Here is a 24,804-nt window from a genome sequence, read left to right as displayed (position 1 = left end):
TGTGTGTGCCTTTATGGAGTAATGTCTGTTTTCTCACCTTCCCCTCCATTGTTTTCTTGGCTGCAGCTGGGCTTTGCTGATCTCAATCTGGCAGAATTTGCAGGCTCTGGATCCACTGTCCGTTGCTGCTTGCTGGAAGGATATGATACCAAGAACACCCGACAGGACAACTCCATCCTGAAGGTACAACAGCCAGAACCTACACAGCAGAAATCCTACTTTGGGGAGATCACAGCACAGTGCCAGGCCTGGGAGAACGTCCTGTTGTGTACAGAGACAGGATTTTGCTTTTGTGCTGCCAGACTGACTTGGGAAGTTTCCCATTATCAGAGTTGCCCTTTGATAATTTGGCATTGATTTGGCCAAGCAGTGACCCTTGACAAAAAACCCAGGAACAGGAGGGAGGGAAATGTTACAAGGCACTGTCAGCATGACCCAGCTGGTGTCCTGCTGAGCCACTGCCACTTGGAGTTAGTGATGCAGGGATTTGGGGCAGGGAGGGAGATACTTTGCTAAATCCCTGAAGCTGATTTCCCTGGGAAAGGAGTTAGATCTAGCTGATCTTTACACCTAGCCCTTGAGCTCCTGGCTGCTGTGAAGTGAGGAGCTCAGTGCAGCATGGCTGATGATGTGCCTTGTGTCCCCTCTCCAGGTCACCATCGGAATGTCCCTGCTCTCTGGGGACCCCTGCTTCAAAACGTGAGTTCCTGCCTGTACCCCATCCTGGGCAGACACTAAAACTGATGAAGGGAGGGGAAAAGATGCCCTTGATATTGGGAATTACAGTAAAACTGGTTGAATCAACCAGAAAAGCACAGCCAGCCTGTGCTGTTAATTGGTTTTGCTCTCTGCTCTGGCTTTCCCAGCTCTCATTATTGCTGTGCAATGTATTTTCCCTGCTGGTGCAACTCAGGTTTTAGAAACGAGTAGATTTTGATTACAGACTTCATGTTTTGCATGAAGGATGGAATTTCTCATGGCTCTGGGCTTGGTTTCACTGACCTCCAAGAGGAGAAAGGTCAATAAAGAAAACAGTCTTGGAAGTGGACACGCTTCAGCACATACCATAGGGGATAAAGATCTCAGATTGAAACAGCAACAAAAATACTTCAAGGCTGAATCACTTTAACTTTTTTTTTCCTACAGGGCTCACAACTTGTATTAATTAGCAGAGAAATTGCAGTAATGTGGGTTTTTTTTAATGCATAATGATAGGAAAGGATAAGTACAGTTAGACTGGGGAGCAGTTTTGCTGCTTAAAGAATTGTTGGTGAATCAACAAATATCCTGATCTCCCAGCACAGTGCAGCATCACAGTCCCAGCCCTGCTGGGTGTGCTGAAGGTGTGTGACTGCACAGCAGGGCTGCCATGTGCCCAAAGGAATATTTCATGTTGCCTCCCAGCAGAATAAGGGAAGAAAGCTTTACCTTGAGGCCAACTCCTGTAGATCTAATTTTAGGAGCTAGCTTGGAGTGCATAAATTAGCTCAAATTCTTGGTTAAAAATGCTGCATAATTTTTGCTTTGTGAGTGGCTTTTCATAGTGCTGCAGTATTTTCTCACACTTCTGAACCCAACATCAGTGTCATCTGATTCTGACGAATTTCTGCTTCAGAAGAAAGTGTAATATAGAATATAGAGTATCTTAAACCATAACTTTATAGCAGTAACAGATGTTCTAAATTTAGGGTGCTGGGATGTCTGGTAATAATGTCTTACAAAAATACCTGTTGCTACTTTGCAATGGAAGCAAGTCCCACTCTAAGAATGCCTGAAATTACACAGAATAGGATATAAATACCCATTTAATGTAAGTAGGTTCAGTCTGAAAGTCAAGCCTAATTTTCTTGAAGGATTTTTGCAGTCATTCCCACTTTTCCCTTTTATGTTGATGATGTGCAAATATCTAAAAATAGAAACTTTGCATGTGGAATAGTCCTTGATCAGTGGAGCTTCTGGTAAATGACACTCATTAGAGGGTTAGGCAGGAATTAAACTGTGCTGGGAAATCACTTCCAAGCACTGATTTTCTGCAGCACTCCATGAACCTTCTCCTGCTGGGGCTGTTGAAAGGGGCAGAGCAGCTGAGCTGACAGAGCAAGGGGCTGCTCCCACAGCTGCTGCAGGAACAGTTTGCTTGCTTAAGGTTGTAAAAGCCTTAAAAACCTGTGCAGCCAAGTCCCCAAAGCACCTGGGTGCATGCAAATCACTGATAAGGTGATTAAGGAAGGTTTTTTTCCTGGTGAAGGCATGCTGTGAGTTTCCTGAAAGCTTTATAGCCATTCAGCTGCCCGCATTAAATATTCTGCCTTCCAAAATACTGCAGAGATCCCCTCTCATGTAACATCTTCCCTCAGAGCTCTGAGGGAGACAAAAGGTTTTATTTCTCACTCCTCACTTAAAAACCATAAAATGATTCTTTAGTTCCAGTTAAGAACTAAACTCTTCAGGCTGCAGAGAGGTTAGGGCTCCAACAGGAATATTCACTTTGCCACGCTGCACATGCTGTGGCTTCCACCCAAAAGCACTTCTGGAGGAAGGGAGGGGGCTCCAGGCACTCACAGATCTGCCCTGCAGTCAGCATTTACAAAGGGATGTTGCAGGCTCACAGAATAACCAGAAAAATAATTCTGACAGCTGGAAAAACACTTTAGTTTCACTGAAAAGGAGTTTAATAGTCAGTTAAAACAGGGAAAGGTTATTTGATTGTTGCAAAAGTGCTCTCATAAGGGGGACAGAGTTGCTGGGATAAAAGGTTTCATTTTGGCCAAAGAGGTGTAAGAGAAAGGAAGCTGGATTTGAGAGTGGGACAAACTGGTTCCTGTTTGTGGAGCCAGCTGGGCATGGACACATGCTGGGGGTAAAGGGCAGCTCTGGATGTGTCCTGGAGGACAGGGCAAGTTCTAAACCTGCTGTCCTATGTAAGTGAATAAATGGCCCCTTTTTGTCTTAATATACCTCAAAAATTTGTTTTTTCTTGTATTGCAGTCCAAGGTAGGGAAGACACCAGTCTTGCAAACAAAACCCAACATCCCATTTGAGCTGCTGGTCAGAGGGCTGCCAGCTTCCCCCTGCTGACAAGGGTGGGATGGACAGAATGATGGCTGCTCCCTGCCTGGCTGTCTGTAACCTCCTTCCCTTCTCTTCCAGGCCTCCTTCCACTGCCAAGTCCATCACCATCCCAGGGCAGGACTCCACTCTGCAGCTGACCTGCAAGGGCGAGGGGACCACCAGCAGCAGCAGCAGCTCCTCCACCATTGGCTCCCTGCGCCAGGCCAAGCCAAGAACTGCCATCCTCAGCTCAGGTCTGAATGCCCACCCTGCAGCCAGGCCATGCCTGGCTCTGCCTGGACACTCTTTTGTTTTTCCCAGCAGTTACAAGCACAGAAACTCTTTAATTTTTCATGTTTTCCCACACCCGTCCTCAACCCTCATTGCTCATTCAGAATATTGAGAATAACAAAGCCATCTAAGTGTAACTGAGGAAGGTTGAATATTTGCCACGTGCATATTTCTGTTAGTGGAGATAAAGCAATTTGTTCTTTTTGCTGGGGATTTAATAATTCATGCACTGCACTCATCCCTGCTTTCCACTGTGTTCAGTGATACTTACCATTGTTCTGCACTCAGCTATTCTGTTGCTCAGACTTATCTTCTAGAAAAGTTCCTCTGAAGGTTTTAGAGGTTGGTTTAAGGTCTAGTGGCCTTGTTCCAGCTGCTGATGCAGTTCTTTGCCTTCTGTATGAGCCTGTTTTCAAGGGCACTGCATTTTCACATCAGTTTTTTTTCCTTCCCAGCACATTCCAAATGTGCAGGCAGATACACTGCACCAAAATAGCACTGGAGTCTCATCCCCTCAGTTGACAGAGCACGTGGTGCAAGTGTTGTTCTTAAAAAGCTGGCTAATGTGTTACATTTGTGCACTTCTGGATAAGCTTCCTGCAAGAGACACAAGCAGGGCAAAGGAGCAGGGCTCATGCTGAAGTGTCTGTGGCAAATTCAGAGATTATTTAAATGGTACAGGCTCTCTCAGAAGTAATAGAAAGGGAAAGGTGCTAACAGAAGCACCCAGAGGTTGAAATATTTTACTGCCAGTGGCTATTTGATGCTTACTGAGCTTGATGCTTTTAACTATGGATAGTTTCAGACACTATTTGTCCTTCTAGATGCTACAAGCCCCCAGAGATGTTTGTAAATTCATGTGTTGGATAGAAATAGTGATAAACTTGACAGAGCTCACTATGGTCTTCTCTACTCCCTGGGTGTTTCTAAGCCCTGTGCTGGCCTTTACAGCAGGACTCTGGCCAGTAGACTGCCCTTTCCTTGATCTGTCATTCCAAGATCAGTCTTCCCTCCCAGTGATCAGTGGTTGTGGTGTAAGCAGTGTCCTTTTTCCTTGGCAGGTGTCCCAGAGGAGTCAGACCAGAACCTGTCCAGCCCGGAGGAAGTTTTCCACTCGGGGCACTCGCGGAACTCGAGCTATGCCAGCCAGCAGTCCAAGATCTCTGGTAACCACTGATCCACACAGCTCTGCCATTCCTTTTTCCCTTTTCCTTCCTGCAGCAAGCCCCTGTGAGAGAGATTTGCAGCCATCTCTCTCTGTAATACTCATAATTCCAGCCTCCTGCTCAGTCTCTGCCGATGAGCTCAGAGATGTGTAAACCTCTGTGTGCAGGGGCAGAAGTGCAGCTGTGGAGCTCCCTGCCTGTCTCCTGTGCTGCCAGGAGTGGGAGCAGCAGCAGCTGAGCTCTGTGCCCCTGTGTTGGCAGGTTACAGCACGGAGCACTCCCGCTCCTCCAGCATGTCCGACCTGACCCACCGCCGCAACACATCCACCAGCAGCAGTGCCTCGGGGGGGCTCAGCATGACTGTGGAGTACCCTGAGGGGGGAGAGAGGGAGCACAAACTGGAGAAGCCACCTCGGCCCCCCAGACCACCCCTGCTGCTGGACAGACCCTCCCGGTGAGTGACAGTGCAGCAAAGACTTTGCTCTGGGAAGGAGGGACAGAACCTGCTCCTTTGTCTCCAGGCAGCAGTGGAATTGTGGCCACTGTGGCAAGCAAAGCAGGGCAGTATGTAGAAGTCTGTGTCTTGAAAACCTGAGTAAGTTTGTCCTGGATTTCTTCTTGGCAGGAGGAAAAAGGATTCAATGGAGAGTCACCCAACGCGAGTGGATGACACCAGGATCGATGCTGATGACATAGTGGAGAAAATAATGCAGAGTCAGGACTTCACAGATGTCAGCAATACTGAAGGTGAGAGGAGAAGCCTCAGAGGGGATGTCTGGGTTGTTCCTTTTGCAGGCTGCCAAGTGTTTGCAGTCAGATCTGATCTGCCATGGGCTCCCTTCTCCTTTGACAACTGTTTGCCTTCAGTGCTTGCTGGGTGTTTCTGTGGTAGATAAACCATGTGGGTTTGAGAGCTGCGCATGTATTTACAGATAGCACTTGCTGTTGTTCCACACATGAAGCAGAGATTGAATGGTAGCTCAAACATGCAGGGAGAGAGAGGAAAAACACTGATTCTTAGCACAGTGGAGATGAATTGCATCAGCTGTCTGCACAGCTCCAGTGGCCTTTGTCCAGGGTCAGGCCAAGGGTATTTAGCAGAAGAGGAGAGCACAACTGGAGGGAAAGGGTACATCTCTGCAGAAACATGGATTACCATGTGCTGGTGATCAGGTCTGTTGAAAAGCTTAAGAAGGAGTTTTCTCCATTGCAGTCACAGCATCTGTTAGGAGAGAACTAATAATGTAACTGCTTTTGTTTTCAGTTTCATTTTCCACTTTAGCATAGAAATTGACCTCTAATCTGATTTTTTTTTTATCTGAGGTTTTCCATTAAGTTTTAGACTTGAGCCTAGCTTGTTATCTGTGCTTCATTAATTTACCATTAGTCACCTTAAATTGTTGCACATGGCAGCACTCTTATCATGTGGGGAATTATACCTCACTCAGTGTGGGTTAGACCCAGACTGGATGCAGCTGCCTCTCTGCAGCAGAACAGGCTGAGTTTCTCCTCCAGTGACTCTACCAAAGCAGTGTGAGGCCCCACATCTAATCTGTTCAGATGTGCATAAGCTGACCAAGGACTTGCAGCCATGGAATTGCCTTAAAACAGGCAATGAATGAATTAATATCTCTGTCTTTCTTCTTCCAAAGCTGCATTTTGAGGAGGCTCCCCTTTGGAGCAAGGAAAGGGTTCCCAGGGGCTCCAGGACTGTGGGAACACCACCAGGCAGTGTGGATGTGCATCTGCTGAGACACACTTGTTCTGTGCTGATGGTGTGTCTGGGAGGGGAGTTCCTGGCAGCCTCAGCAGTTCTGGATTTTGTGGTCTGATTTCTCTTTTGATTTCCTTTTCTGTCTACAGACAGTAACCTGAGGTTGTTTGTGAGCAGAGATGGAACAACTACTCTGAGTGGTATTCAGCTGGGAAACAGGTAGGTTTCCCAAAGGGCTGGCAGCCCGAGAGGCTCCAGAAAGATTTGTGGGCTCTGTACCTAGGAAACTTGCACTTTTTGCTGCAGGAGAGATTTCTAAACATCATGTGCTACATGGTAACTTTATTCCACATTAACAGCTCTGGGATCCCTATGGTGGCAGGCTGGAGTTGCACTCGAGTATGAGTGCAGTTCTCAGCAGGAGCTCAGAGGGATAATGGGATCCTGGTTGCTAGACCCAGGAACAGAAGTGAGGAGTGAAAGGACAAAATGGTAGAGGCTGGTTCCCATTCGTTCCTGAAGGAGGAGCTTTGCCTCCTGCTGGCCCGCAGCAAAACTGCAGCAGAGCAGCGTTACTGTCCCTTTTCCCTGCCTCTTACTGTCCCTTTTCCCTGCCTCTTACTGTCCCTTTTCCCTGCCTCCTCCATAACCATCGAGGGCTTGTTCTCTCATTAAAGCCTTCTGAAGCCATAGAACTTTTTCTTGCCACTATAGCACTTAGTACAGCTCTTGGCCAGTTGTGTTTGAGGCTTTGTTGCATCTTTCCATTGAATTAAAAAGAGCAGTAATGGTAATGCAAAGATGTATCAAGCTGGAAACAAAGCTGGGAGCACAGCAAAGCCAGGCTGGCTTTGTTCTGGGTGGGATGCTCCCCCTTTGCTGTGTCTGTACAGAAGGGTTTGTGTGTCACACTCAGCCCTCTCCAGGGCTCTGTTGCTGATTTGCCACCTCTTTGTCCCCTCTGTATTCCAAGGACTGACTTCCCACAAGGCTGACTCGTTACTGGCAGTGTTCTGAGCGGGCTTAGATGATGTTTGAAAGTAGAGAGCTCTGAATCACAACTTGGTTGCTGAAATGACTGGAAAATAACCAGCCCCTCTCCCCCTCTGCCTCCCCAGGGTCTCATCTGGAGTTTACGAGCCAGTGGTGATTGAAACCCACTAAATGTGAAGAACAGGGTAGAGCTGCTGGACACAGGCCCCCTACCCAGTCTGCTGCCACCTGGATGCCAACCTTACCTCTCTTCATGCAGCATTCCAGAAGGGATTTCTCCACACCCCTCCCCGTACGTTTGCACTGCAGAACGACTCCGAGACCACTCCAGAACATGCACTTTCCCTGCATTGGCATTGTCCTTCTCTGCTTCCTGGTCCTCCCAGTGCATGCCTTCCCCTGTTCCTGCTCAGACACGAGGTGTCTGTGGGATTTATCCTTGGGCTAGTCCCAGAGGATGTTGCTCATCTGCATCCCTCATTCCACCCATTCACTTGCAGCAGGGGACGTCTCAGTTTCTGTCTCCCCAAAACTTTGGGTTATACCACTGTGAACTCTTCAAACCACTGGGGGTGGGGGAAACCATTCTAACCAAACCCAGAGCTGCTTGTTGGGGACATGGTGACATGGCCACTTGCAGGATGCTTTATTCCATTGACTCTGCAAGGGAACATCACCTCCCAAGGCAATGGTTTTACTGAACAAGGTATGCTGTGGTGTACACTTCACCTTCCTATCCTCACATCCCCAAACAACATCTTCTCATAGGAAATACTTCCCAAAAGTGCATTTCAGAAAACTCTACTGCAATCCAGCTGGGAGTTGGTGAACGGTTCAATGTGAGTGCTCATCACACCACTGACTGCAGCAGCCCTTCCACTGCTGGGCATGGAAGGGGGTGTTCATCAACTAGCATTAGCAGGAGCACTTTAGAGCTTATAGATTTTACCTGGAGGAGGCTTCTACTCACTATTCCAGGAGTTTAATCTGTGTTTGCTGGACTGATTCAGCAAATAGTCCTGTTGGAGCTTGGAATACAAAGCCTCTTTCTTTTTTTTGTTTTTTTTCCTTGTTTCATTGGCTCAGGAAGGGAACTGCCCTTCTTGGACTGTGAAAGGAATCTCGTCTGACAGCCCATCCCTGGGCCAGAGCTGGATGCAGTTGACTGCAGTGGTTTCTATTGAGGTGGTGATGTCAATTGTCTCTCTTGGCCTGGGCCAGTAAGGGATTTGGTGTTGCTTGGCCTTTCTTATCCTGTCAGCAGAGATCTGTGCCTGTGCTGGTTCCTCTTGGGGCTGGGGAGAAGCCACTGTCTCTGCCTTCAAGGGTAGGAGGGGTGTTTGCTGCTGCATTAGCCACAGCAGCTGATCTGACCTGCTCTGTGGTGAGTGAACTCTTGTGACAAGGCTTCAAAACTGTTCTCTGGTTATCTTTCAATTGCTCTTCTTTGGGTTTGGTTTCTGCAGTTGTTTGACACTTTTCCCTGCAGTGTGTGGCAGAGATGTTCATCCCTTTCAGCTCCCACTTGGAGATCTCTCCTGGCAGCTGAATTTCCAGCGAGGATCTGGGCAGGCTGTGCTTGCAGCCCTCCCTGTACAGAGCCCCTCAGCTGATAAGCTATTTCTGTGTGCTGCCCATTCCTCTTTTGCCAGTGTTCTGTGGCAGCCATGCCCTCTGCAGGACCTGGCTCCCCTCTGGCACTTGTGGCTGTGTGTCCAGGCACACACTCACTGCTCAGCAAGGAAAGGCTTGTAACTGATCACGTTGTTCAAATTCTGAGTTATTGTAAAGCCTCTTTTAAAGGAGGAAAGAAAAAAAGCATTAACTGTGGTCTCTTTGGCCAGAATGCATGCAGATGAGCTGCTGGAAAAGGGAATCTGGCAGAATGAGAAACAAGGAATGAAAGGGCCTTGATTTAGCTTTTTTTTTTTTACCCTTCTAGCTAAGGATGCTGCATGGAGAGAGTGCCCAGCAGTGTGGTAGAACTATACAGTTGCTTACTCTGTTATGATGGTTTCTCTCTTGGAGTCAAGAGGGTTTTTTCTGTGTTTGGACAGACCACATATAGGATATGCATCTTTTCCACCCTTTCCCTTCAAAGGGAATTAAATTTGAATTAGGGTAAAAAGGGGATACAGACAACACCTTGGTTTGGTTAATGTAGGGGAGAAGTGTTGGATCTTTTTGAGACGGTCTAGAACAAAAGCTCTTTCACACTTGCTAGGTTTTTTTTAATGGTGATCTCTTCTTCATTCAGCCTGGGTAGGTTTGGCACTCCCTTGCAGGCTGCTGAGCATCCTGCCCTGTTCCTGGGGTGCCACGTGGCTGCAGGAAGGACAGAACTGTTTGTCTTTCTGTCTCCCTGGGGCAGTGCCAGAGAGCCAGGCCTGGCCTGACCGTGTGCTCAGGTCAGGGTGAGGGCAGCAGGGGCTGCTCTGCCTCTCTGTGGCTGCTCTGCCTCTCTGTGCATGGCCCTGCAGGGCTGAGAGCAACTCTGGCTGCTCCCCAGGGGCCAACAAAGCCCCTCAGGAAATCAAATCCAACCAGGACTTGAAAGGAGCAAGCATAAGCCAGGAAAGAGGCTAAAACCCAGCTCATTTTGCTGCTTTGCTTCTGTTCCCATGAGGAACAATGGCAGTCGCTGTCAGAGCAGTTGGGATCCCAGGGCATTCCAGGCTGGGCTGCTCCGAGGCACTGGCAGCTCGGAATGTCACGAAATCAGTGGGACAGAGGAGGAATATCTTCCAGCAAAGCAGGAGAAGCAGTTGAGCTTTTGAGAGCACTGGTCTCTTCTTCCCAGGCTGGCAGAGGCATAACCTGCTCCATCACATCACTGTGGCCAAGCTGGGCATGGCTTTGGCTTCTCTCCAGTGGCTTGGCACATCACTGCTTGCATTTCTGATAACCGTGTCCCATAGGGCATTTCCTCCTTGTCTCCACATTAGTCCCTCCACAGATTCTGATCTTTGTGTGGCTTTTTAGCTCTCCTGCCCCTGGTTTTCAGTGAGTAGTCCTGGTCATCCAGCCTTGTGCAGCACAGCTGGGTAGCTGGAGCAGGCGTGGAGGGAGGGAGGAGCAGTCTGTTCCTGTTTGTAGATCCCGTGCAGAGCTCCAGCACAAGCAGTGCCCAGCAGTCCCTGGGCAGCACCCGAGGTGGTGGCTGTGGGGTCCTGGTCCCACACACTCACTGCTGCCTCAGGAAGCTGCACTCATGAGCACTTTTTTCCTTGTGGCATCCCTGCTGCCTGCTCCTTGTTGGACTTTGAACATTTAAGAAGTGAATCAGTTTCCAGACCCAAACCGCTGGCTAGTTTCCTTTGGGTTCTTCTTTTTTGTTGTGAAGTTTATGGAATTTTTTTTTTATACAAACCCAGCAGGCTGGTGTTTTTTTTTGACTGCATTATTGTTTCATTGATATTTTATTTCAGGGGGGGCTTAGAGGGGGAATGTTCTTCCCCACATTGTTCCCCTTCTCAGGGGATTCAGAGGTGGCTTAAACAAGTAACAGAATCTTATTGGCAAGACTCTGCATCCCCTGGGGCTCTGATGCTGACGAGCAGGGCTGCTCATGCCTGGCTGGCCCTGGAGAGCAGAGCTGGCTCTCTGCTTCAGTCTTGGGATCAGGCAAAACATGTGTGGGCTCTGCTCCTGGTTTCCAGACCTTTAGTTGGTGGAAGCACATTGCAAAGCGTTAGGAAATTCAGTGTAGCTTTTTTACTAACTTCTTTTCTTTTTTTAAAACCAATATAAAACTGAGTGTCCAGAAGAATAGGCTTAGTCGTTTCTTGGTGAAGGAGATGGATTTCAGTTGGAACTTGTGATGGGAAAAGGGAGGAGAAGGATGTTGCTCCCTCATCATCATCTTTTGCATGGTCAGCACTTTAAATGGGGGCCTCGTGCTGTTCTGACCCTTGGAGTGATGGGCAGCAGGCGTGTGATTTCTCCCCCCCTCATTGCCACATCACTTTGCCCCCTGCAGAAAGGTTAACAAGCCCTTTTAAACATTTGCTTCAGTTTTTAGAGGGTTCCAAACCAGGTGGAGGCCTGAAGAAATAGTATTTCATTCTCATCTAAATAGGAGGGGTTGACTTTTTTTTTATTTATTTTGTCGTTGCTGTTTCTTTTTAAGCGGGTGGCAGTGCAGCTGGTCTCTGCTCTGCTGCCGGGAACCTCTGGGAAAACCTCACTCCAGGTACGCTAGAGCACCACAGTGAAACCCCTCCTGGTGAGGGGCTCCCCTCCCCTCCTGGCTGCCTTACCTGGGGCTGCAGCCCCCCCTGGACCCCTCCTGCCCCTCCCTGCTGCCCCACCTGGTCTCTAGCTGAGCTCTTGCTCTGGTGACCGCGCCCTTTGGACAAGGCCGGTCCCCAGGGACAAGTTCCTACAAACTCTGCCTGGTTGCAGGTGTTTGTCCTTGAAAAGCCACTTTCCCTGGCTGTGGGGAGGGATTGATGAGTGCAGAATTCCCCCCATTTCCCTGCTGAGAGCTGTGTCCATCAGCCCCCTCCCTGCGCCCCCCATCCTGCTGCACGCAGAGCAGCAGGAGTGGAAACCTGGGAAATGAAAAGGAATTTGGGGATGAAGCTCTGAGCGAGGGATGAGCCTGGGAACTTGCCTCAAACACGTGGAATAATGGTAGAGCCCGTATTTTTCTGGGGGGAGGGAGGGGAAGGGGAGATCATGTTTTATTTTCTTGAAAGTGAATTGAGCTTGGTGACCTTCGGCTGAGGCGCACTCGATTTGTATCAGATTCTATAGAGAGATGGCTGATATTTTTGGAAAGGGAATGGGTCTATGCAAACTTCCAAAATTGCTTGAAAGATAGTTTAACATTTTTTTACTTTGAAAAATCTAAAGATAAATCTAACTTTTGTCTTAAAGCAGAAGTGCGTTTAGAAAGAGAAGCTACTTCCACTGCTCTATTTTGATGATGATTCTTGGAAAGTTTGGGCTGGAGGGAATGACTATTTTTCACCATTTCTATCTTGCTCCTCTAGTTTTTTGTTTCTTTTTCTAACGGAATGCTGTGCCGTCTTTGATTCAACAGATCGTGTTTGTATTTTCTGTATCTGGTTCCTAATGTAGAGAAATAACAAATATATGAGGAAATCAGTATAATGTCAAATGTTGTTATGGTTTGGGGGAAAAATAAAGGTTTTTTTGGTACTTCACACTGATTGGTTTTGCTCTGTTTCTTGTTTTAAATGCTGTGGGGTGAGTGGGGCATGCTTGACCTAAATAGTTTGGTTTTAGGATGGCTGGGGCTGGTGTCAGGATCCATCACCACCCCAGGTCCGGGCATGGGTGCTGGATGCAGAGTGCCCCGTTCACGGGTGCAGGCAACGGCACCGGGAGCAGCAGGAGCGCGGAGCGGTGACAAAGAACCCTCCGTTAACGGGGTGCTGAGTGCTGCTCTCCCGCGTTCCCCGGGCCAGTCCCGCACCTGGACCATCCTCTCCGGCCACGTTCCCGTCCCGTCCCCGCCGCTCTCTCTGTCCCGGTCCGGTCCCGTCCCCGCCGCTCTCTCCGGTCCCGGTTCCGGTTCCGTTCCCGTTCCGTTCCCGGCCCTTTCGCGGCTCCGGGAGGTGACGGAGCTCGGGGCGGGGCCTGGTGCGCGCCCCGCCCACCGCCGCCGCTGATTGGCCACTCTTGGGGCGGGGTTGGCGTACCGCTCTCTGATTGGCGGCCGCGCCGGAAAGGCGGGACCGGCGGGGAGGAGTCCAGGGCGCCATGGTGAGTGCGGGCCCGGCCCGGAGCGAGCGGGAGCCCGCGGCGGGGAGGGAGGGTCGGTCCGGTCCCTGCTCGGCCCCTGCTCGGCACGGCGGCACGGGGCGCTTGGGCCGAATCGCGGCCCGGAGCCCTGGCCAGGCTCCCTGACTGGAGAGACCGGGCCCGGCCGCTGCCCGAGAGCGGCCCCCGGGATGCGCTGTGTGAGCCGGCTCAGGGAGCTGTGACGGTGATCGCAGGCGTCTTAGGATGAGGGAAAAGATGAAGATCTGACTCCATGTTTCAGAAGGCTTGATTTGTTATTTTATGATATATATTATATTAAAACTATACTAAAAAAATAGAAGAAAGGATTTCTCCAGAAGGCTAGCTTAGAATAGAAAAAGAAGGAATGAATAACAAAGGCTTGTGACTGACCGAGACAGTCCGGACAGCTGGACTGTGATTGGCCATTAATTAGAAACAACCACATGAGACCAATCACAGATGCACCTGTTGCATTCCACAGCAGCAGATAACCATTGTTTACATTTTGTTCTTGAGGCCTCTCAGCTCCTCAGGAGAAAAAACCCTAAGGAAAGGATTTTTCATAAAATGTGTGTGTGGACAGGGCCTGGCCGTTCTTGGTGCATCACCCCTGGCCGTGCCGCTGTCCCCGGTCACTCTCCCAGCGCTGTCCCCGGTCACTCTCCCAGCCCTGTCCCCGGTCACTCTCCCAGCGCTGTCCCTGGTCACTCTCCCAGCCACAGAGCCCTGAGCCGCTCGGGCCCCGGCGTGCTGATCCTGCTCTGTCTCTCCCTTGCAGGCCACAGCGACGGACCAGCTGGTTGGGTTTGGCTTGGTCGCCTTCAGCCTCGTCCTCTTTGTTTACTACACCCTCTGGATCATCGTTCTGGTACGCGGCTCCTCTGGCCAATATAACCCCAGTCATTCCATACTCAGATGTTTCCCCGCCCTTTGTTCAGGTGATGATGTGGCTGTGTGCCCGAAGGACTCTTGACTTCTGGGGTAAAAATGTCAGGGCAGATCTTCCTCTGTGTGCTGGCACTGTCCTTGTCCCATCTGGGTGTTCCTGGCCTTGCCTGGGCAGGACCAAACATTGATTGTGGTGCCCAGCTGCTGTTCCAAGCCAGGCTGACCCAGCCAGGGCTGGATGAGCCACTGGGAAGAGCTGAAGCCTGGCCCTGATGGAGGTGTAGTCATCAATGTCCACATCCCCCAGATTCCTGGTTCTGGTGGGAGATGACAGAGAGAAACATAGAAAGAGACAAATCTTAACAAATCTGGTCGGGAGGACACGAGTTTGGGGAATGCAGGGCTCTGGGAAAGTGAGGCTGCCCATTTCTGGGGACACATCAGCTGAGGTCACTGGTGATTTTCTCCCTGGAAAGAAACTTCTCCCCACAAGCTTTCCAGGCATGAGAGGCCAGGTTCAGCTTTGGACTCATGTCTGAACTCCCACCGGCTTTCCCTCCAACTCCAGGGGGTTTGAATTCCCCTCCTGCATCACTCACTCTGCTGCCTGATCTGTGTCTGTGCTCCCGGCATTCCCAGAGCTGTAGGATTATTCCCACCCTCACAGTGCTCCCAGAGCTGCAGGAGCATTCCCATCCTCACAGCATTCCCAGATCTGCAGGATTATCCCCATTCTCACAGCATTCCCAGATCTGCAGGATTATCCCCATCCTCACAGTGCTCCCAGATCTGCAGGATTATCCCCATTCTCACAGCATTCCCAGATCTGCAGGATTATCCCCATCCTCACAGTGCTCCCAGAGCTGCAGGATTATTCCCATCCTCACAGCATTCCCAGATCGGCAGGATCATTCCCATCCTCACAGCATTCCCAGATCGGCAGGATCATTCCCATCCTCACAGTGCTCCCTGGTGTCCAGAGCCTTCCACAGCCTCAGCACGGGGATCCTGCTGGGATAACCTGGAGCAGAGCTGGTGCCAGCTGCTCCCTTCTGCAGGGCAGAGGGACAGGGACAGGGATTTGCTGTTCTGCACCAGCAGCTCTGCCCACCCCAAAGCCCCGGGGCTGTGGGACCCAGTGCCAGCCCCAGAGCCCCCCCTCATTGTCCCCTGAACCCCAAACCTTCAGTGCCCACCCCCTCTTGTCTCTGTGGCCGAGCCCCCCTGCAGGTCTGGGCACCTTTTTCAGCCATCTCACTCCAGACATTCCCATGTTTGTCCCAAACCCTCGAGGCTGCCCTGGAGGTGTTGTGGGCCCCTGCTGATCCCCTGTGTGTCCCTGCAGCCCTTCATGGACAGCGACCATGGGATCCACCAGTTCTTCCTGCCTCGGGAATACGCAGTTATCATCCCCGTGGCAGCCGGGCTGCTGCTGCTGCTATTTATAGGTGAGAGTTGTTTCTGTGCTTCTAATTAGAAACTTCTAAATTAGGAAGAGAGAAGAAGGTTGCTGGGGTTTAGTTAATGTGTGACACTCACAGCACTCTCTGTGGTTACTGTTGCAGCTTAGCCCAGCACGGGGGCTGTGTTTGTGTGTGATTTTTGGCTGTTTCAGCCTCTGGACAGCAGAATTTTCTTGCTCTCTCTGCTGAGATTCTGTTTCGCATTGCCAGGTGTTGTGGAATTAAAAGTTTCCTACCTGAATTGGCTCTCTCTGTCTTGGCAGGTGTTTTTATAATGTTTGTCACGTGGAAGAGCAGGAAACCCGCCAAGAAATCAGACTGAAGGCCCAGCTGAGGAGATGGGGAGGTGCCCACGCTGCAGCATCAGAGCCAGGAAAAGACTTTTCCTGCAGCTCCAGGCAGACATCTCCAAGGTGCCCAGCACTGAGCTGCTCCCACGTTCCCTCCTGCAGAGACTAAACCTGTAGTTTACAATTCACTGACCAAAGACAAGCAGGATTCATCCAAGGCTCATCAAGTGAGGGACCAGAGCCCGGGCTGAGGGAGCTGCTCCCCAGCTGGGGCTGCCCTGCCCACTCTGGGCACTCCTTCCCTTCAGCTCTGGCTCAGCCCAGTAGTTTGTTCCTTCTGGGAATTTTATTTAAAAGTTTACCTACACTTTGTGGGGTTTTTTTGATTCAAGTCTGAAAGGAGAGAAATGACACTTTGGGCTTGGAAAGGACAGGTTTGCCTTCTCCATTTGATTCTGGAAGGGCTGATCACGGTGCTGAGGGCTCTTGCCCTTCTGAAGAGGGACCCCCGTGAGGCTGGGTGTGCAGAGGGAGCAGGGACAGTGCTGCCCTCTGTGTCCCACCCAGCTGAGGGGTGGGGAGGAGATGTCCTGGATCACAGGGAGGTGCTGGGTGTGGTTCCCACCACAGCTCTCAGTCCTGGCTGGGTTCCTGCCCTGGGTTCCTCCATGTGCCAGCCAGGCTGGGGCTGAGCAGGCAGTGTGGTGGCAGTGTCCTTTCCCTGGGGGGTTCCTCTCCTGGGCCACAGCAAGCAGGACCACTCTCAATAAAGGTCTGCAAGGTCTCACTCCCTGTCCTCTGCCATGCCAAGGGGTGCCACAAGCCTGCCAGGGTGGGCTCAGCTGCATGGCCCTGGCAGTTCATGGCATTATCCTGCTGAAAAGTCCTACTGGGGAGGTCAGGCAGGGAAGCACCAGAGACAACGTGGCCAAAAACGCTGGTTCTGCCCTGCCTGGGGCTGCTGCACCCTGCCTGGGTAGGGCAGATCTGGGGCACTCCAACCCTTCTTGTATGTACTGTGAGCCTCCTGCCAGCAGCATGTCCCACAGTGGGGACATCCCATCCTGGCTGGGCTGGTGCTGGTGGCTTGGGACACCCCGAGGGCCACAGCTGAGCCTGGCTGCAGGAGCCAGCAGAGGGGCCAGAGGTGAGGCTCTGCCTGGGGTTTGTTTCCAGCTCCTGCAGAGGCTGCCAGGCCGTGCTGAGCTGTCGAGCCCCTTGCTGCCCTTCCTGCTGCTCACCTGCAGGCTCAGCCCATCCCTCAGGGCTGGTTTTGGGCTGGGCAGAAGGAAGCAAAGAGTGGAAGAATTCCCTGGTGCCTGAGCAGCTGTCGGTGTGACCTCCCCCTCCAGCCTCGCTTCCTGTGCAGGAGCCCAGTGCTGTCCCTGTCACTTCCTCTGTGCTCCCAGGCCTGTTCAGGACAATGGGGGGGGTGGTTTCAAGGTTACATCTCACGTTTCTTTATCTCCAGTGGGAGAAATCCGATGCCCCCCCAGGCCAGCAGGCAGCTCGCTCTGGAGACACTTCCCATGGGTTCTCTGTGACCTGAGCCGGTCAGGAGGGGCGGCAGGTGATGGGCCTGGGGCCGTAGGGTGGGCTCTGGGCTGCCTCACCTGCCCTGCTCCCACTCCTGAGCCATCCCGGCTCCTCGTGGTGTCCCCGGGCTCATCGGGAGCCGCGGTGCAGGAGGTGAGAGAGCCCAGGGCACAGGGAGGCTGCGGGAACCCGAGCGAGAGGGGAAGGAGCCCTGGGCTGGCTGCCGAGGCACACGGCGGGGCGAGCGGCGGGGATCGGTGCCGGGACACACGAGCTGGTTGGGCTGATCGGTACCGGGACACACGGGCTGGTTGGGCTGATCGGTACCGGGACACACGCGCTGGGTGCCGGGGTCGGTCCCGCTGCGCCGGGCACGGGCACGGCGGGCGCGCCCCCGAGGAGCGGGGTCGCGGGGCGGGGCGGGGGCGGTCCCGGTGCCGGTTCCGGCAGTGCCCGCTCGGCTCCGCCCCCCGCGGCCCGGCAGCCCCGCTCCGGGCGGGATGCGGGAGCCGCCGGTGGAGCCCGGCTCGGTGAGTGGGGCCGGCACCGCCAGCCGGGGATGCCGCGCTGGGGAAACCCCTCGGGCTCGAGCCCTGCCCGGCGGGGCGGCACTCGCGGGGCACGGGGAGAACGGCACTCGGAGCGGGGAACTGCACACGTGGGGCACCCCGGGAAATGGGAATGGGATGCGGGGAGGGATCCCGGTAGTAGCCTTGGGGGGGTCCCGGCACGAGGCGTGGAAGGGAACCCCGGGCGCTGGGGACCGGGGCGATACCGGCAGCCAGATCCCGGATCCCGGGTGCCGCCGCTGAGCCCGCTCTGCTTGCAGGGTGCGAGCCCCCGCCCTGCCGGTGACCCCCACAGCCCGCCCGGGGATCCGCCAGCCCCCCGAGCATGAAGACGCTGGTGAGTACCCGCTGGGCAGGGCCGAGGGGCCGGGGGGCTGAGCCCGGCTGCTGCCGGTGCCGCGGGCGGCACGGAGCCCGTAGGGCACGGAGTGAGCCGGGCCCGGCACCCCGCACACCTCAACACCCTCCGAGCGGCAGCTGCCCCATGGCCGCGGGGCCACCGCTACCGGCACGGGGCCGGTGCTCGGGCAGGCCCGGAGAGCTCCCCCCGCTCTGCTCCCAGGTCCGGCTCTTCCTCACGCTGGTGTGCGCGGCCGTGGCGGCGGTGCTGTACATCCTGCTCGGCTCCCACACCCCCGTGCAGCGCTGCTGCTCGGCCCCGGCGCTCCGGGACAGCCCCGCCACGGCCAGGGCTGACAGCGTCCGCAGCTTCCCGGGCTACAGCCGCGTTCCCGACGGGAAGGTGCGTGCGGATGGGGCAGCGCTGGGGCAGCTCGGCCCACCTGTGCCTCAGTTTCCCTGACCTTTGGGAAGGGCGGGCAGGGGCTGTGGTGTATCCTGGAGGGAAGGAGGAACTGACGGTGTATCCTGGAGGGAAGGAGGAGCTGACGGTGCCTCTCCCCACAGCCGCTGGAGCGAGCACTGTGCCGCCAGTGCGCCATCGTCTCCAGCTCGGGGCAGATGCTGGGCTCGCAGCTGGGCCAGGCCATCGACGGGCAGGAGTGCGTCCTGCGCATGAACCATGCCCCCACCGCCGGCTACGAGCAGGACGTGGGGGCCCGCAGCACCATCCGGGTGGTCTCACACACCAGCGTCCCCCTGCTGCTGGGCAACCAGCCTTACTTCTTCCAGCAGTCCCAAGAGACCCTTTACTTCATCTGGGGGCCAGCAAAAAAGATGAACAGGGAGAAGATGGGCTCAACCTACCAGGCTCTGGTCAAGGTGATGGAGAAGTACCCCCAGCTGCAGATCTACACCCTGACCGAGGAGAAGATGACATACTGTGACGATGTCTTCCAGAATGAGACAGGGAAGAACAGGTACTGCTGGCTCCTGAGGTCAGGAGGTCTCATAGGGTCCTCCATCACGCACCCATAGTGGTGGCACTGCCACCCAAGGGGGTGCCACCCACTCCAGTGTGACTATGATGCCTTTCAGGATGAAATCCGGCTCCTTCCTGAGCACGGGCTGGTTCACCATGATCCTGGCCATGGAGCTGTGCGAGCAGATCTGTGTCTTTGGCATGGTCAGCGACAGCTATTGCAGGTGTGGGGTGGTGGCAGGGGCAGGTGAGGGGTGCTCTGGTGTCCCACAAGTCCCACACTCACCCTGTGTCCTCCTGCCAGGGAAAAGAACCACTCCAGCGTGCCATACCACTACTTTGAGAAGGGCAGGCTGGACGAGTGCAGGATGTACCTGACGCACGAGCAGGCTCGGCGCGCCGGGCACCGCTTCATCACCGAGAAAGCTATCTTCTCCCGCTGGGCCAAGAGGAGGAACATTGTCTTCAACCACCCATCCTGGGCAGGCAGGTAGGGCGCTGCCACGGCGTGAGGCGGCAGGAACCTCGGCGCAGGGCAGCTCTCATCCTGCAGCAACACGTCCCAGCTGTGCCGGTGGCACGGCTGGACACCTCCTGCCAAGCCCTGGAGCAGGGAGTCTCCCTCTCTGCACAGCAGTGCCTGTTTCCCAGCTGGTGGAGGGGCTGGGAACCCCCTGTTGGTACATGGGGGGCATGAGCTGGACCCATGCAGCCCCACCAACTCCAAACGCCTGCCTGGATGGAGCCAGGGAGACCTGGTTTTCTGCTCTCTCTACTAGGAGGAATATTTAATGCAGGATTAGACGTGCTGCTGGACTCCAGCAGGACATGGGGCAGAAATGCTCAGCCCTGCCAGGGCCACAGACCTGTGCCTCTCACAGGGACGAAGCTCTACTGTGTTCCTTGCCCCACCTGTACCCTCTGGACAGTGCTGGGTGTGGGGTGCAGGCACCTGGATCCAGACTCTGCCTTCTGCTGCTTGGTGCCTGCAGCCCCTCAGCTGGAAACCCTGGAGCCACCTGTGCCCTAGGGGCTATGAATTGCCTTGTCACAAGTGTCCTTGGATTCAGACCAAAGCAAACATGGCCATTAAAATTGTTTTTAATTCAGCGGTGCCCCTTGCTGTGCCCCTTGTGGCTGCAGGACAGGACAGGGAGTGAGGGAGGGGGACACTCAACACCTCCTCACAGGATGTCAGGCTATAAATAAGAGGGGGAGGTGACAAGGGGGTAGAGCTGAGCCTAAAGATGGAAGAGGGTGCTGAAAGCAGTTGAGGTTATTTGGAAGCCAGCAGCTGCATCTCTCGGGATGGGTGCTGGGTCTGGGGATCCTCAGTCCCACAGAGCTCAGTGCTGCTGGGCTGTCACAGGGCACTGGCAGCTCCCCTGTCCCTGGGGAGATGGGACAGGCCATGGTGGTGCATGGCCCTGAGCCCACTGCAGCCCTTTGAACATGTAAACAGATGCCACATGTTTGAGGTGCTGTCTGGGGAACAGGGGTGACAGGAGGAGCAGAGATGCTGGGGTGTAGTGAGGAGCGAGTGGTGCAGAACTGGGGGTGCTGCCAGGGCTGCTTCCTGCAGGGCAGTGCAGCACAGGAGCCCATGGAGCTCACAGCTGTCACCTCAGCTTCCCCAGCCCTGCGCAGGGCAAGGCATCTCCGGCACAGCGGGGCCGCAATCGCTCTGGACACGCCTCAGGGGTGCCGGTCCCTGCCAGCGGTGGAGCTCTCCCCGTGCGACACGAAACCTCCCCGAGCGGGGCCCCGAGCGGCGCGGGGGAGACCTCGGCATGCCAGCAATGCGGGCAGGCACGGCGGGCTGCTCCTGGCACGGGCAGCGCTGCCGCTGCCCATCCCCGCTGCCCGCACCGGTGCCCTCGGGGGATCAGTCCCGGTCTTTCCCGACGGCTGTCCCGATCCCGGGAGGGCGGCGCTCGGATCTCCCCGGGATCGGGAGGGCGGCACTAGGACCCGGTGGTGCTCCCCCATCCCGGAGGGCGGCACTAGGACCCGGCGGCTCTCTCCATCTCGGGAGGGCGGCACTAGGACCCGGCCTGGGCGGCGGCAGCGGCGCGCTCGGTATCGGCAGCGATATCAGTAACGGCCGCGGTAACGGTACCGGCATCGGCAGTGCTATCAATATCGGCAGCGCTATCGGTATCGGCAGCGGTACCGGGGCGCTCTGCGGGCCGGAGCGGCCGGTGGAGCTCGCGCGTCCCCGCCGGGCCCGTTCAGCCGGTGCAGGGGCGGAACGCGGCGGGGAAGCGGCCCCTGCCCCCGGGGCCGGTACACGGGGGATGGAGGGGCAGGAAGGGTCCGGGGATGGAGGGGCAGGAAGGTGCGGGATGGAGGGTGGGAAGGGTGCGGGAGTGGAGGGTGGGAAGGGTCCGGCTCCGTCCCGTGTCGCCGCGGCCGGGGGCGGGGGATGCTCCCGGGGCGGGGGAGGACTCGCCCGTAGGAGCGGCGGGAGGTTCGCACCCCGGGCCGGGCGGGTTTTCCCTTCCCGGAGGGCGGGAGGGTTCGCATCCGGGGCTGGGGGACCCCGGCGTAGGAGGGCCCGGCTCTGGAGCAGCCTTTTCCCGCAGAGCGACGATGTGAGCGCCGGTGCCGGCATGGCCGAGCCCGCCGGAGGGCCCGGGCAGCTCCCGCCGCCCGCGGGGCGCAGGAGGTGACGGACTCCCCATGAGAGCCCCCGGCAGGCGAGGTAAGGCCGCGGGGACCCTCCGGGGGGCTCCACATGGCCCGAGAGCTGCAGGGAGCGAAGTGGGGTCCGGGAGTGGGGGTCCCACATTGTCCCAACCTTTGCACAACGAAGCCCCTCAGCATCACCGCACCGGCCTGGGCGCCCCGGGCAGGCTGGTACCTGCTGGCACCGCCACCGGCCCTGAGAGCGTTCCGAGGTGTCAGCTCCCCCCAGGGGTTGATCTCAAGCTGTTGCATAATTTTCCGTGTGACAATTAGTAAAGAGGAGGCTTCAGTGGGTTTTAATTTCCATTTGCTTGGAGCATTCCAGGAATGGCTGGGGCTCACTAACCAGGGCTCCCAGAGCTAAACTGGATCAGTCCACTTGGAGTGGAAGTTAGAGTTGGTTCTGGGGATGCAGAGTACCTGCATGTCTGCTGGATGCAATCCCATGCATGCACTGAGTGGGGTGAGTGGGTTCCTTCCATTCCCTCCTGTTCCAAGGCTCCTGTGGCGGTGGTTTTAATGGAATTTCACTGCACGAGCAGCAGGTTGACCCTCCCTAACCCTGCGGTTTGAGCGGTTTCATCCCCACGAGGGGAGGATAATCCTTCCCGGACAGAGCTTAACGTGGGGATTCCCCAGGCTGGGTTTGGCTCTTCCACACCCCGGAGTCTGCCCAACCCCTGTCAACAGCATTTCTTTCCCCCTCGTAAATTCTCGTACAATCCCTCGTAAATGGGGATTGTTCTTCTCTTCAGAGGGGGACCTGGAGACTTGTCCTGTGTACCTGTACCCCCACCAGGCTGGCTTGGGGACAGTGGGCCAGGCTGGGGGTGACCACACGCAGGTGCCAGGCTGGGGTGACCACACTCCTTGCAGGGCCAGGCTGGGGTGACCACACGCCTTGCAGGTGCTCGCGGGACGCCGGCGATCGCTGTGTGCTGAGGCTGGCACAGAGACATGAGTGGCAGCACGGTGAGTGCCAGAGAATCCCCTCGGGGCCCTCCTGGGACAGCAGGCACCTGCTGGAGATGCCTTGGGAGAGGGGTGGATGCCCCCCCGCGGGTGGGGCAGCGGCTGACGCTGTCCCCCCGCCCGCAGAGCCAGCGCGCCGCCGCCCTGGGGGTCCTCTTTGCCCTGATCATGTTGCTGATCATCTACAGCTCCGGCAACGGGAGCGAGGTGTTCCCCTACAGCCGCCTGCGGGGCAGAGCCCGCCGGCCCCCCGACCTCAAGAAGTGGGGCGTGAAAAGCGGGTACCTGCCTGTGTGCGGGAACAAGGTACGGGCTGGGCAGCGGGGCCGGGGCTGGGCGGTGACACAGGGGCTGTCCCTCTGCTGGCATCCAGCCCAGCTGTCCCCTCCCGAGGACAGCGGCTCCGCAGGGAACAGTGCCCTGCCCACGGTGACACCAAAAGTCACCTGCTGACGGCATTTATCATCACCAGACCCTGACCGCCCGCTGCCACCAATGCGTCATTGTCACCAGCTCCAGCCACCTGCTGGGCACCCACCTGGGCACGGCCATCGACGGGGCTGAGTGCACCATCCGCATGAACGACGCTCCCACCACGGCCTACAGTGCTGATGTGGGCAACAAGACCAGCTTCCGTGTGGTGGCCCACTCCAGCCTCTACCGTGTCCTCAAGCGGCCCCAGGAGTTCGTCAACAAGACCCCAGAGACCATGTTCATCTTCTGGGGGCCGCCCACCAAGATGCAGAAGAGCCTCCTGAAGATCATCCAGCGCGTCTGCGCCTCCTTCCCCAACATGACAGCCTACGTGGTCTCCCCCGGCCGCATGAAGCAGTTTGATGAGCTGTTTCGGGGAGAGACAGGGAAGGACAGGTACCTCAGAGCCACCTCCTGTGCTCTGCCCCCTTTTCTGCAAGTTCCCAAGACAGAGCTGACTGTCAGAGCTGCAGCATTGAGCTGGGGGGTCCCTGAGGCACGCTGGGGACACTGAGGGGGTCCATTATCTGCATCACCTCACTGTTGTTTTTCCTCTCCAGGGAGAAGTCTCGCTCGTGGCTCAGCACTGGCTGGTTCACCATGGTGATCGCGGTGGAGCTGTGCGACGCCATCCACGTCTATGGCATGGTGCCACCCAGCTACTGCGGGTGAGGAGACCCCCAGGGCTCCCCCTCAGCCCCCTGACCCCACCATGGGGCTCACCCCACGTTTCTGTGCCCCCTGCAGCCGCCACCCCCCACCCCGCCGCCTGCCCTACCACTACTACGAGCCCAAGGGTCCCGACGAGTGCACGACCTACATCCACAACGAGCGGAGCCGCCGCGGCAACCACCACCGCTTCATCACTGAGAAAAGGGTCTTTGCCAGCTGGGCCGGCCTCTACAACATCACCTTCTCCCACCCCTCCTGGACCTAGGGGCTGCCCCACGCCTGCTGGGCAGCTGGGATGGATGGGGGGTTCCCTGCATCCCCCTGGCAGTGGTGGGGTCAGGCGCCACAGGACCGCTGCTGTTGTGCATGGTGGCTCCTGGCACCTGGGATGTGTTGGGTTTTGAGCTGTGTTTTGGGGATCAGGTGGTGAATGTAAAACTTGGGGTGTCCCCCCCCTCCCTGTGCAGGATACTTGGGGGTGATATCCTGCCCCATCCTGGTCCATGCACATTGCAGCCCCTGTGAGGCTCTAAGGGGGTTCCAGGTCCCCTCGGCTCAGTTTTGGTTTGCAAAGCTTCTGGGGTCACCACAGAGACTTTCCCCCAACTGTCTGGGTGAGGAGACCCCTCTTGGAGCTCAGCCCCCCACCCCTGCCATCCCCAGCCCCTCATTCCAACCCTCAGTCATCCTTCCCACAGCAGAACCCCACAGTTTTTGGTGGGACCCCACAGGGGTGACATTACCACCCTCCCTGTCTCAGCACCCCAAAAACACCAGCCCCTCCCAGCACCGCTGTGCCCCACACTGCCAAAACCTTCTCTAACTGAAAGATGGGATTTTTGGGAGCTTTTTGCAGGTTTTGGCTTTTTTTCTCCCCACTTCTAATCCTGGGGTTTCTGCTTGGGTTTCCTGGATGAAGGAGTGAGCAGGGGCTGCTCATTAGTGGAAACAAAATGCCAGCA

General features: G+C 55.5%; 4 protein-coding genes across 7 annotated transcripts in view; all 4 read left to right on the top strand.

Annotated features, from left to right (window-relative positions):
* Positions 1–12,392, top strand: part of EEIG1 (estrogen-induced osteoclastogenesis regulator 1) — a 36,514-nt gene extending 24,122 nt beyond the window's left edge. For all 3 annotated transcript variants that reach the window (XM_054284139.1, XM_054284140.1, XM_054284142.1), the window contains exons 5-12: positions 67–183; positions 653–699; positions 3,151–3,305; positions 4,404–4,508; positions 4,770–4,962; positions 5,134–5,255; positions 6,372–6,441; positions 7,341–12,392. In XM_054284139.1, the coding sequence (XP_054140114.1) occupies positions 67–183; positions 653–699; positions 3,151–3,305; positions 4,404–4,508; positions 4,770–4,962; positions 5,134–5,255; positions 6,372–6,441; positions 7,341–7,386 (855 nt within the window). In that variant the 3' untranslated portion in view covers positions 7,387–12,392. The remainder of the gene's footprint in view (positions 1–66; positions 184–652; positions 700–3,150; positions 3,306–4,403; positions 4,509–4,769; positions 4,963–5,133; positions 5,256–6,371; positions 6,442–7,340) is intronic.
* A 532-nt stretch (positions 12,393–12,924) lies between these two features.
* DPM2 (dolichyl-phosphate mannosyltransferase subunit 2, regulatory) lies at positions 12,925–16,397 on the top strand. Its single transcript, XM_054284144.1, has 4 exons — positions 12,925–12,948; positions 13,748–13,837; positions 15,203–15,305; positions 15,584–16,397. The coding sequence occupies exons 1-4, from the start codon at positions 12,946–12,948 to the stop codon at positions 15,640–15,642; spliced, it is 255 nt and encodes an 84-aa protein (XP_054140119.1). The 5' UTR covers positions 12,925–12,945; the 3' UTR covers positions 15,643–16,397.
* A 1,581-nt stretch (positions 16,398–17,978) lies between these two features.
* Positions 17,979–20,145, top strand: ST6GALNAC4 (ST6 N-acetylgalactosaminide alpha-2,6-sialyltransferase 4). Its single transcript, XM_054284365.1, has 6 exons — positions 17,979–18,052; positions 18,278–18,457; positions 18,622–19,034; positions 19,153–19,260; positions 19,341–19,526; positions 19,816–20,145. The coding sequence occupies exons 1-6, from the start codon at positions 18,041–18,043 to the stop codon at positions 19,826–19,828; spliced, it is 912 nt and encodes a 303-aa protein (XP_054140340.1). The 5' UTR covers positions 17,979–18,040; the 3' UTR covers positions 19,829–20,145.
* A 958-nt stretch (positions 20,146–21,103) lies between these two features.
* Positions 21,104–24,479, top strand: ST6GALNAC6 (ST6 N-acetylgalactosaminide alpha-2,6-sialyltransferase 6). Of its 2 annotated transcripts, XM_054284366.1 has the most exons (7): positions 21,104–21,193; positions 21,622–21,740; positions 22,632–22,696; positions 22,823–23,002; positions 23,169–23,566; positions 23,731–23,838; positions 23,918–24,479. In XM_054284366.1, the coding sequence occupies exons 3-7, from the start codon at positions 22,682–22,684 to the stop codon at positions 24,105–24,107; spliced, it is 891 nt and encodes a 296-aa protein (XP_054140341.1). In that variant the 5' UTR covers positions 21,104–21,193; positions 21,622–21,740; positions 22,632–22,681; the 3' UTR covers positions 24,108–24,479. The 2 variants fall into 2 exon arrangements, with proteins under 2 accessions (XP_054140341.1, XP_054140342.1); XM_054284367.1 differs by lacking the exon at positions 21,104–21,193 and having other exon boundaries at positions 21,578–21,740.
* The last annotated feature ends 325 nt before the right edge of the window (positions 24,480–24,804 follow it).

Source organism: Melozone crissalis, unplaced genomic scaffold, assembly GCF_028551555.1.
Source record: "Melozone crissalis strain CALT ecotype California unplaced genomic scaffold, PUWL_Pcris_2 ptg000041l_1, whole genome shotgun sequence".
Classification (NCBI taxonomy): domain Eukaryota; kingdom Metazoa; phylum Chordata; class Aves; order Passeriformes; family Passerellidae; genus Melozone; species Melozone crissalis.
Note: the sequence above shows the minus strand (reverse complement) of the source record. Positions and strands in the feature narration are given on the sequence as shown.